Source organism: Mastigoproctus giganteus, chromosome 10 (assembly GCF_048544385.1).
Source record: "Mastigoproctus giganteus isolate SK-2022 chromosome 10, ASM4854438v1, whole genome shotgun sequence".
Taxonomy (NCBI): Eukaryota; Metazoa; Arthropoda; class Arachnida; order Uropygi; family Thelyphonidae; genus Mastigoproctus; species Mastigoproctus giganteus.
Genome location: NC_143584.1, coordinates 15,551,383 through 15,563,829, shown reverse-complemented (window position 1 = coordinate 15,563,829; position 12,447 = coordinate 15,551,383). Strand labels below are relative to the sequence as shown.

General features: G+C 35.2%; 1 protein-coding gene across 1 annotated transcript in view; it reads right to left on the bottom strand.

Moving 5' to 3' along the window:
• LOC150078795 (uncharacterized) overlaps nucleotides 1-12,447 on the bottom strand; it is a 74,300-nt gene that overhangs the window by 12,271 nt on the left and 49,582 nt on the right. Inside the window, exons 5-6 of the mRNA XM_090382285.1 lie at nucleotides 7,972-8,102; nucleotides 1,094-1,145 (exon numbers count right to left, since the gene is read on the bottom strand). Coding sequence (XP_090238411.1) covers nucleotides 1,094-1,145; nucleotides 7,972-8,102 — 183 coding nt within the window. The remainder of the gene's footprint in view (nucleotides 1-1,093; nucleotides 1,146-7,971; nucleotides 8,103-12,447) is intronic.

Below are 12,447 nucleotides of genomic sequence, written 5' to 3'. Positions count from 1 at the left end.
TAACAAGTTTCTAATTTCATCAAGAACAGGATGAACTTTATCCAAAGAATTACATAATGCTAAGATTGAGCTGAGGGAATCAGTGTAAATAACAGATTTTAAAGAACAGTCAGAACAGACATTTTCTAAAGCTAATTTAATTGCATATAGTTTGGCTGAGAAGATACTGAATTCAGATGGAAGAGATGCTGAAATTGTGGTATTCTGAAACACTGCGGCTGTTGCAACATTTGAATTAGATTTAGAGCCAGTATGGCTAATAGTTTACATGTATAATATTTTGCTAATGCTAATATTTTACAATTACAGAAAAATTACTAAAACCAACTAAATCCTAATTATAAAGCCAAAAATTCTGTAATGATTATTTTAACATTAAGAAAAAATTTAAATCCAATGTAGTACAGTTGAAGAGAATACTCATTCTCCAGCAGTATTTTCTAGTTGGCTAGGAACACTTGTTTGGCAGCTCATAAAATAACACAAATAGTGAAATTTCATAAAATATAATAAATCTTCAGAAAGAGAATTTTGAAAATTTACAGTACACTATATCATTCACATTTGAATATTTTTGCAGCATATTTTTGCATTCTATGCAACTATCTATTTGAGCAACCGTTTATTTTCCAAACTGTAGATTACTAAAACAAATATTCATACATCTGAAAACTGAATTCTCTTTGGAAAGTTTCTCATTGTTTGATACTTTTATGAATGTTATTTAACAGCATTAAAATAAGAGAATATGTTTAATCATCATAAAAAAAAACAAAAAAAATACATATACCATGTGGTTTCAAAGGTCACATTTAAGCTGGAAACTTAATGCATTTGAAGTCACAGAAACATACCTGAAAGTTGCACTATTAAAACTAATTGAATGCAGAGCTCCAGTCTGTACGTGGCACAATCAAGCTTACCCTCTAGAAATTTCTTACCAGAAAAATCACCTGGAAGCTGCACAGATATTCCTTGTGGCATTTTAAATAAATTTTCAAACTTTTATTTTAGATTACCAATTTAGAGTGATGCCACATTTATACTGTAACTAAATTCAATTTTCAATCAATCAATAAATATATATAATTACCTCAACAGGAGTTATAGCCTTGTTACATGCTGCACATTTTGGGGCAAACATCCTGAAAAGCATTTAAGTACTTTAAATATTTTAATTACAAGCTTCATAAGGGGAAAAAATGGAAACTTTTTTTATATTATATCCAATATAACAACACATTAACTTTAATGTTTATTACACTTTATTTGAGGAAAATAATGAATTTTAATCAATGAAAATTTACAATGAGTATTTTTTAAAAATATTAACATTCATTTTGACAATTTTTTTAATTCCTAGAAAAACAACATATTGTAATAAATTTGAATGCTTGAATTATAATAATGTAATAAAGCTATCTAATAAGTTAGAATCCTCTCAAGTTATAACACAACAATCTTTCCCAGTTAGGATTTCTATACTGAAAACTTACATATCAAGACATTCTTTGTCAAAGAGTAACTCAACCGATAAAGTAAAATCAGGAACTAGAGGTCATAACATTTTAATAATATTAAAATGTTATGACCCTCTTAAATATTAATAATACACTTTAGTATTAGCCTGAAATACAAGAGTTAGGGAAGGCAAATTGGATATTTCTAAAGGGAATCAAATCTATTATTTAATGAGTACAATATGCTTTACCCAAGGATTTGAAGCTATCTAACAAGGAGACCTCTCCACCGATGTGGCTTGTGTGGAACTGACTGGAGTTCACCAATGTCTACAACTCAGATGGGCTATCAATACAGGATTAAGCCAGGTATGACTAACAAAATCATACACTAAAACTTTATAATGAAACCTGTGTGGTCGTTGGAGTGGGATTTATTGGCACAAGGGCTGATGTGGCCAAATTGCAGCTGTTACTTTGGAGTGTTCATCAACAGATTAGAGATGTGTCTAAAAGTGGTTGTATACATTAATCACTTTTAGATAAGTAAACCGTTCTGATAAATTGGCATTATCTCCAAGTGTATGGCTTAGTTGCAGAGGTTTTTGTGAGTTTAGTAGAGATCTAAAACATGCAATTCTAGCTGAATGGTAATACACACACTCAATCATAATATGCTTCACGGTAAGTATGGAACTACAATGCACGCAAAGTGGAGGATCTTCTAGCAGTAAAAATAGGAGTGTTAGATGCATATGGCCAATTCGTGCTCTTGCAAGCACAACCTCTTCCTGCCTGTTTAATCAGGAACTGATTAAACAGGCAGGAAGAGGTTGTGAACTCCATAACTGTGGATTCTGTTTTATCTGAAGAAGCTTGTTACCTGTTTGGTTATGCCACATTTCAGACCATTGCCCAGTGCATGTTTTCTGTATGATAGGTTTGTAGTCAGAATAAGGAACTGGGATGTAATCGAAGCAAGCAGGGTGTTTTGCTGCCTCATCTGCACGCTCATTTCCTGGAATTCTAATGTGGCTGGGTATCCAGCAAAAAAGTGACAGTCAGCTTATTTTCATTGAGGTGACATAACTGTGATCTGATTTATGGGAGAAGTGGATGGAAAATTTCTGATTTATTCTGTAGGGCATTCACAGCAGTTATAGAGTGTGCATATTATGATCTGGGTGTTTAGAAGATCATTAAGGATATTTAAAGCCATTGTGATTGCATATAGTTCAGCAGTAAAAACACTGCATTCAAGTGGTAACTGGATAGAAACAGTGGTTGTAGGACTGATTACTGCAGCTCCCACAGATATATCAGTTTTGGAGCCATCTGTGTATATCTGAAGACTGCGAGCATTGGTCAATGCACGAGTCGAATGTAACTGTCTAAGATTGTGATTTGATAGTGTTTTCCCCACTGAAGAAAACAGTTATTGCAAAGAGGTATATATACATTGCCCATGGTGCTTGTACTGTATCTGCAGCTTGAGATATATTTCCAAGATAGATGTTCCAGTCTTGTGTTAGCCGGATAACAGCAGGTTTATTTTCATTTGGTTTGTTTCTATATAAGTTTAAGTTAACACACTAAGGTTCAAAGAGGGATGTCCAGATGGGATGAGAAGGGAGGCAATGCAATTTGGTTGCATAGCTAAGAAGCAATACTTTTCTCCTAAGATTTAGTGGAGGCTCATTGGCATCTATATACAAACTTTGCACTGGGGATGTCTTAAAGGCTATGGAGGCAATCCTGAGAGAACTATGTTGGACTGGATTGAGCCAAGCCAATGCTGTCTTACGTGCAGAATCATAAACTGGGGCTCCATAGTGTAGACGAGATCATATTAAGGTTCAATATAGGTGCAAAAATGTGAAGCGATCGGCTCCCCATGCCATGGAAGAGATAACTTTAAGGATATTCATCTTTTCATGCACTGAAATTATATGCACCTGAAAGGCAAGTTTAGTGTCGAGTACTAGTCCTAAGAACCACATATTGTTGCTAAGTGGTATTTGTTGGATTCCTAACCTTAGTTCAGGATCTGGATGGGGCTGACGCTTTTTGCAAAAGTGGATAGCAGTTGTTTTGGTTGCAGAGAGGCGATACCAATTGTGGGATGCCCACGACTATTTTGTTTATTGAGAGCTGCGATTGTCGCTATTTTGTGAGTGGCAAGATACTGAAAGGTCATCTGCATATAGATAGGTGTCAACATGAGCCGGGATATTCTCTGTTGCACTGTTTAGCATAACTGCAAAGAGCATCGCACTAAGAATTGGTCCTTGTGGGACCCCTTCTTAGACAACTGTATGGGATAGTGAATTGCAGTATCGCACTTGAAAGGTTCTGTTTTGGAGAAAACTCTGCATGACCAGTGGTAGCTGACCCTGAGGTCCTATGGCATACAGATTTTGAAAAATGCCATAGCACTAGGTGGTATCAAGAGCTTTTTCGATATCCAAGCAGACCATAACAAGATGTTCTTTACATATAAATGCATTCCGTATGTTGGATTCTGCCTTGATCATAAGGTTGGAACGATTTTTTCGAAATCCATACTGATTCTTATTCATCACCAAATGATATTCTAGATACCATACTAATCGAGCGTGAATAATTTTTTAAAATATCTTACCAAGGCAACTACTAAGAGATATTGGCCGATAGTTTTGTGGATTTGATTGATCTTTTCCAGGTTTAGCAAAGACTAGGACTATTGAGTGGCACCAAGAAAGTGTAGTAGCCTTCAGAGAATATCTGGTTGAAGTATATCAGTAATGAGCTCAGAGCTTTCTTGTTTAGGTGTTTAAGCATCATATAGATAGTATATCCCATCAGGTCCTGATGCACTATTAGCTGATGTAAAAGGTCAATTATATGGAAGAGATGCCCTTTTTTTGGAGTTCAGCTTATACTTTTCTGCATTGGCTTTTACCTGTTTGAAGGCTGACTCATGCCGACGTGGCAGAGATGCCAGAAAAGCATTTTGCTAGGGCATTTCTTTTGGAGAGGAGAAATCTTTACTCTTCCTACTTATAATAGGCATTATAATAGGCTTAAAAACTTACCATTCAGTTTTTTGATTTTGTTCAAGATTTTTCTACTCTCTGTATTTTTAGTAATGGTGGAAGCAAACTAGATCCAAGAATCTTTTTTCTGCACATAACGTGTTTTAGTTTTAAGTTTCTTAAAATTTATCAGGTTGTCAGTTGTTGGGTTCTTGCGAAATACATTCCACACTTCATTCTGTTTTTTTTTTTTTTTTGGCATCACATGGCATGCATCATTCCACCAGACATTGGCATGTCTGTGAGGACCAACTGTGGTTTTGGGTATAGAGCAGGTTGCAGCTGTTATTATCTGTGTAGTAATGTGGTCAGTAGCATCATCTATAGGTTGGATTCTGATGATGTGATCTTCGAAGGAAATTGCATCAGTGAACTTGTTCCAATCTGTCCTAAAAAATTTCCATTTTATACGGTTGGATATATGTGATGTTCTATGTGTTTGCAAATTGCATATGATCAGGTAATGGTCACTGTTCAGTGGATTACTTGAAATTAACCATTGAATGATTGGGAACAGTTTTGGGGAACATACTGATAAATCTATAGCAGTAGGTGTTCCGGTGGGAAGGTGAATATAAGTGGCAGCACCAGTGTTTAATAATGTGAGGTTCTGGCTGTCAAGAACTGTTTCAATGAGCTTTCCTCGTTTATCTATCTGGGGAGATCCCCACATAGGATGGTGCCAATTAAAATCCTCTAGCAGGGTGAAAGGAGATGGAAGCTGCTTTATAAGATCCTCCAGTTCTTTCACAGTGAATTCTTTATTTGTGGAAAGGTATACAGAGACTACTTAAAGTAAAACTTAAAACAATATGTACTGCTACCACTTCTAATGTGGTCTGCAGAGGGATCTGTTTTGTAAGTCTTGTTGTCAACAAGTATGGCTACCCCTCCTCTTGTTGAGTTCATTATATTTCTGTATTGTTCATAAATGCTATAGTTTTTAATTACTGGAGTCACATGTGGGGTTAAATTGGTTTCTTGCAAGCATAAGCTTATTGGTCTGTGCTGTTTGATTAGATTGTAAATATCAAAAATGTCGCTTCATAGACCTCTACAGTTACACTGTATAATCCTCTGCATTATTTAGTTTTAGAGATTGTGTATGGTTCTGTATGTTTTTTGTATCCAGCTTGTTTGAATCGGTCTGGTTTTGTCTTTTTTTTTTTTTTTTTTGGGAAGGTAGGGTGCACAATGTCTATGTCGTCTTCTGCAAGTAAATCTAAGATTGGCTCATTCTGCAGGGTACCAGCATCAACATCCATATTTGCTGAACCTGATTGGTTTGCAGTGCTTGGGGCTGGTGCTTTCGATTTTGCAGTTTCTGTTAGAGTATCAGAAGCACTTGGTGGTACTGTTAGTGGAGTATTGCTAGCACAAGCCAATTTACGTTGTTCTGTAGGTGACTGCTGTGGGGATGATAGCACTGATCAAGCCCAATTGGCAATTGAGATGGAAGAAGGTACTGTGACTGCCGTTTGTGTTGCTGTTGACTGATATTTTTTGGTTGCTGCAGCATAAGTAATTTTTAGAATGTCAAGCACAACTTGCTTCTCGGTAGGTGACTTTTTGTTCAACTTTGTATTTTTGGATCTGTTTTCCTACCTTCCAGAGTTTGCATGCTTTTGAATACGTTGGATGCTGGCCTTCACAATTTGGGCATTGTGGTATTTTCACAGTGCAGTCCGTTTGTGTATGACCTTTGGAGCTGCAGTTCGGGCATAGTGTCTCCTCAACATACTGTTTGTAAGTGCCCAAATTTTTGAAACTTGGAACATCTAATTGGGTTGGGAATGTAGGGACGTACTCTGAAATTAAGGTATCCGGCTTCCACACATTGTGGTAAGGTTGGTGTTCCAAATGTTATAATATTTCTGGTGGGAACAAGTTCACCATCTTTTTTAATCATTATTCATTTTGCTTGGACAACATTTTGATCTTTTAGTTCTGCAACTAGCTAGTCTTCAGTGACATTCATCATATCCCGCTCTGCTATTATTCCCTTGGAAATATTTAATGTAGCATGAGGGGGTGACCTGTATAGGTATTCCACCAAAATTTAATAATTCAATAGAGCCTGGGAATGCTGATGCTTGGCAGTTTCAACCAGTAAATCTCCAGATAGTCTTTTCACCATTTTTGGTGAACCAGCCACACTTTCTAAACATTTCTGAATTAGAAATGGCAAAAGGGCATTCATAGGTTTAGATGAAAGAGAGTGTAGTATAAGGAATGTTGGAAATTCCTGCTAGTTCTCATTTTTAGGTAGTCTCTTAGATTGTGATACCTCATGATCGGTTTCATTCAAGTCACGAGAAGAGCGTCTAGGTTCAAGAACTAGGTAATTGTCAACATCCATGATTGCTCCTTTTTGCCCTGGAGGATAATATTCCCCCCCGGTTATTGGCCCACCACGTGGAGGCATGAGAGGAGCCACCAGTGACCAAGTGATTATAGATTAGTGGTTGTGTGTTATGTAGGTTAGTCCTATATACAAAAAGAAGAAAGGTACCTTCCCTTTCTTTTTGAAAAGCTTACTTCTTTATTTAGAAGAGCAGAAAATAAATAACTTTAACTAAACACTCGAAATTTCTCTGAAAACTTAATTCTAGGGAAGGCGCTTTGAAATTCGCTTGGCACTCAGGGCCTGAAACCAGTGTTCTACCACTATAGTGGGAAAGACAAAAGTAAGGCACCAATGTTAGAAGTTTAAACAGTATATAAGTGGAATTAACAGATGAACTACTACTAAAGAGCTTAGAAACTTAAAGAGCAAAGAAGTGGAATTAACAGACATGGCTGATACGACACTGGAACAGAAGTACCACAAAAATGAAAAGAATGAATACAAGAGATCAACTACAATTATAAATTAATGTATCGAAGTAAGATAGTGGTGTAGCAACAGATTTGTTTGTACATTCTAGCTGACAAGAAAAAAAAACAAAAAAAAAAAAAAAAACTATATCTCAGATAAAGTACAATAAAAGAACAGCATTGGTTGATGATGTTAGTTATAAATATTTCTGTAGCTTGAACTTCATGTTTTAAAATTTATTATGGGATTAAACTGTCCATATCTACATATCATTCTGATATGCAGATGTGCCACATGCATTTCTTTCTTGATCTGCACAATAAAATTATTATTAAGTGCGTAAACTCAACTATACCTTAACTCAGTCCACCAGTATAATCTCTGTAATTATTATTTTAAAAGACAGTCTAGTGTTGAAGAAGAATCAATTCTGCTAATCATATATAGTATATAATAAGAATAATTCTACCATTATAACCTACCAATCATTATTTTTTTACATGTCTATAACTCATTAAAATTAAAGTCAGCACACTAAGACTATATATAATGAAGTGAACAAGTTACATCATGCAGTGCAAAGATCCAACATGACATTTTTTTGACTATACAGACTTACCTGTGGTAGTCTGCAACACAATAAATTTTGTTGTCCATATCAATAGTAAATGGTACACCATCTAGACATTCATTGCACAAACAACATCGAAAACAACCAGGGTGATAAGACTTTCCCATGGCTTGGAGAATCTAGAAGTCAAAATATACACTTAGATGTTGAGAAAGTATAATTAATGGCATATAAATTACTAGCTAAAATACTCATCTTGTCAATGCTTGCAGTAATATCAAAATGATTACTTATGTGTACGTATATAGTAACCAACCTTTTTTTTTTACTTTGCTGTTGGCATTAACATTGCCATTTTGCTTACTGCTGCATTTCATCTTAGTTGTCTTAATCTATCTTTATAATCAATCTAATAGCAGCTTTTTGCCTATCCACAGTTGAAATGCAATCATGTATTACTTATCACAAATGTTCCAACCCCATAAAACTGACTTGACTTCTACCCCATTTCAATCTGTTTACCATTACTTAAAATATTTGACAAAATTTTTCTAAAGTTTATCGATCATATTTATTCACCCAGGCATCAATCAAATCATTGCAATATCTCTCAGCATTCTACAGAAACTTGCTTAATCCATCTTGCTTCTACTATATATAAAGCCTGAAAGCAAACTTTTCATTGTTTTCTTAGATATATAGTCTGCATTTCATAAAATACAAGTTTCCTGTCTGCTGTTCCTGCTTCAAACATACTTCATCTCTGGCCCTCTCTCAAAATTTCTTTAACAGTTACTCATAAAAGGCAACTGGCATTTTTTACTACTCATCCACTGTTGAGAAAACAGTCTCAGCCTTACACAAGGAGGGATTCTTCTTATATGCTCACGATACCTTCGTTACTATTTCTACACCTAATGCCTATCAACTAACTCTATACTCTGTATCTGCAAAATATGCGAAGTTAGAAACTGTATTTGCAGTTTTTAACTTTGCAAATAACTCCTTATTTTGGGCTAGCCCATTAGTGCAGTTTAGCTCTAATAAGTCTAAATATGTGAACTCTCGTCCCTTCCCACTCTACACTATCTCTTTCCATTCATTCTATAGATATTGCTCCTGTTCCATGGAGTTTATTTAGATGCAAAGATGCAGTCTACTGGCCACTGAAATAAACCCCATAACTCCATAATGATAGCTTTCCAGGCAATTAAATGTGATATTGCATTAATTTTTAATAGCCGAACTGAGATACTTTATATTCTGCAACATACTGAGATACTTTATATTCTGCAATTAGTATGCTTCCCTTCTCTAGTCCTCTGCCTATAAATCAGGCTTACAACAGATTACTTCTTGCAAGTACTTCTTGTCTTGACTGAATGCATGGATATACCTACCAAAGACTTGATCCAGACATTAAATATACCAGCAGCTCAAGATAACACTGATCATGAATGGATGTGACTGAAAGTAATTGTCTGGTTCTTGAAGCTCGTGTCAAGTTGAGATAATAATAGCATGGAAGTCTGGAAAGTTATTCAATGGAGAATACCTTAGCATGTCATGAAACAATCTCCCATTCTCAAATCCCATTTTCTCCTGCATAAGTAAACTAGACAATTGCTTCATTAATGAAACAATTGTCTTCGTTGCTTCATGTATTTATACAACCTTTATTCTCCCAATACTGATGTGGTTTATTGACAACTTGTTCAAATAAAAACACTGCAGAAATTACTTCAGGACTATTAAGGAATAACCATTATTTCAGTAAAAACATTAACTTGATTCCTTGCAACAAATCCATCATCACTGCATACTGGGATACTACTTTCTGTAATTGATACTTACTTAGTTGATAATTTATTTATCATTACTTATTATCAACTATTGAATTACTATTCTTACATTATCTCTCTCTCTATACATTAAAAAAGTTTTCCTCCTAGTTTTATTTATTCAAGCCAATGGGAGAAGAGGGCAAGGCCATTACGTCACTACAAATGCGCAAGTAAATAATTACATAGGTCAATTTTCTGATTCAATATCGATCAGTGCGTTTTGACAGGCATGTCTTTTATGTAGAAAAGCATGCACGGGGGTTGGCAAGCAGGGGGTGAATCCCCTAGTTACTATTAAGTATCCCCCCCTCCTATTGTAAATCCCCTTTAGTGTAACTGTTATAGGGTACATTGCCGTAAATGCATTTTGGCAATAAAATGGATTATACATAATAATAATCCTCTTTAACAATCCCTAGTTGAGTATATAAGATCAACTGGGAGACTTCAGAACAGTGGACATGAGGAAAGATAACAAATCAAGGTAGAAATTAAAATTTTAAATGATTAATTATTTAAGCACAATCATTTTTACACAAACATATTTTTCTTACTTGAATCTGTCCATATCTTAAAAAAAACCTTAAGTGAATTCTTCAGAGACAGGCTGGTGGAACCCTAATTCTGCAAATATCACAGTTGTCAATGTGATCTAATTTTCCTGTCATTTATTTCACCATGATGATAATCTTGCCTATTTACAAATCAGTGTGCAAGAAGTGAAAAATTAAATTTCTCAATAAACTATGGTCTGGACAGGAAGGTAGGAAATTGATCATGTTTTCAGGCCCACTTAAGATCCAAGCTGCTACAGTGAATATAAATTTCAGATTAGAGGCAGCAGATACTATCCAGAGGTAGGCAATGTATATGATATTATTTTTTCTGGGAAACTAAAGAGTAAATGCTTGCCCGAAGGTACCAAAAGCCCAAAGCAGACAAAGGTACAAGCTAACACAAGCATTTACATTTTCTGCATCACTGCAGCTGCAAAAATGGTGACCATTTCAGTCAATGTCTTCTCACCAAGGTAAACATTAACTATATCGTGCAATCATTTTATTTCATCAACAAAACATCATCTAACTGTGAAATTCAAATAAAGTCAGTCCTCATATAACACGTGTTTATACTACATGAATTCGATCATACATGATTTATAAATAGGGGAACGATATTGCATATAACACAAACCGAATTCGCTTATGCACGATTCGCCTTTGTGTTTACAAGAAATGGCAGTCGAACGCAGAATCACCCCGAGTGAACGCAACACAATAGCAATGAACAGAAGATTCTGAAAATGTATTTATATTTCTTATATCAGTGAAGCGGATACACATTTCACCATAATAACTTAAAAACCCACACAATTGCAGCTATTGGTATTATCGCAAATGCAATTAGATCGAGTTTGCTACCAGTTTATAACAGATTCCACTAGCAGAAACGCAACCAGAAATTGTTTTTGTTTTATGGTAGTAACCCCCAGAAATGTGCTTTAATAAAATGTGGGCTTGTGAGATGTTAATTGTGTGTCTCTGCCTTTATGGCAGAGACACACTATTGTGTTGTTTATTCAGTTGCTACACATGCACAGCTTTGTTTATGTGTATCAAGCATGCCTCCTCATTTTGTAATTTTGCTTTATTCCCTAAAACTTAGTAAAATACTTAAAAGGTGTGAAAAGGAAGCATCCTAGTGAAGATACTACAGGTTCAGAGAGAAAAAGGAAAGCAATATCGATACACAGAGTCTGACTGGATCAAAAATTCTTACCAGGGAAAATGTGTAGTGGCCTCATACTAGCGTTTATGGACAAAATCACACTTCTGGCTCCCGGCCCACTGGGGTTTCCCTGGTAAGGCTTATGGCCAGTCCCTCTCTGTTATAGAAAAAATATGAAATTGTGAAACACTTTGAGCGAAATGAAAGAACATGATTGCACGTGCTACAGGCCTAAATGAGGCAACGCCAAGAATTAGAAGAATGTAGAGAAAATAAAAACAACTTTCATAGCAGGAACAACTCAAAGTGTAATAAAATCCATCAGATCAAGACACAAGAATTAGAAGAGATGGAACGGCTGTCATCTGTTTGGTTAAAAAAAATCAAACAAAGAACAAGTTAGCTTATGATAGAAGCAAAAGCATTACGTAATATTTTATTACGTAATAAAATACTTACATATTTTATTACTATTATTTATTGTTTGATAATGGTTTGGTTACAAAGGTGTGTTCAATCTTGGGTGGTCGGCACCTAACCCTATTTTTCCCATAGGGCCTGTTATTTATATTGCATGAGGGTTTTTAGGAACACAACTATCGTGCTATACGAGGACTGACTGTAATGTACTTTTTGGTTTTATCGTGAGTCTATGATTATTTATCTAATTACTTGTGCATATTTCAAGAAAATTGTCACTTGTGGGGTTTGAGCATGCCATTTGTATCTTTGCACTTTGTTTATATTTATACACATTAATTTCTTCCTTTTTCAGGTTTGTCCTCCAACTGTATTTTTCTCACAGCATGGAAAAATGCTTTAGACTTTTCCCAATATCTCCCAGAATCACAAGCTATAATCAGTTAAGGCTTATTCCAAAAACACCTGTATAATACTTTTATGTCTGCAAGATAAAGACAACTTAAAATAAAATTAATTAATATAAAATTAT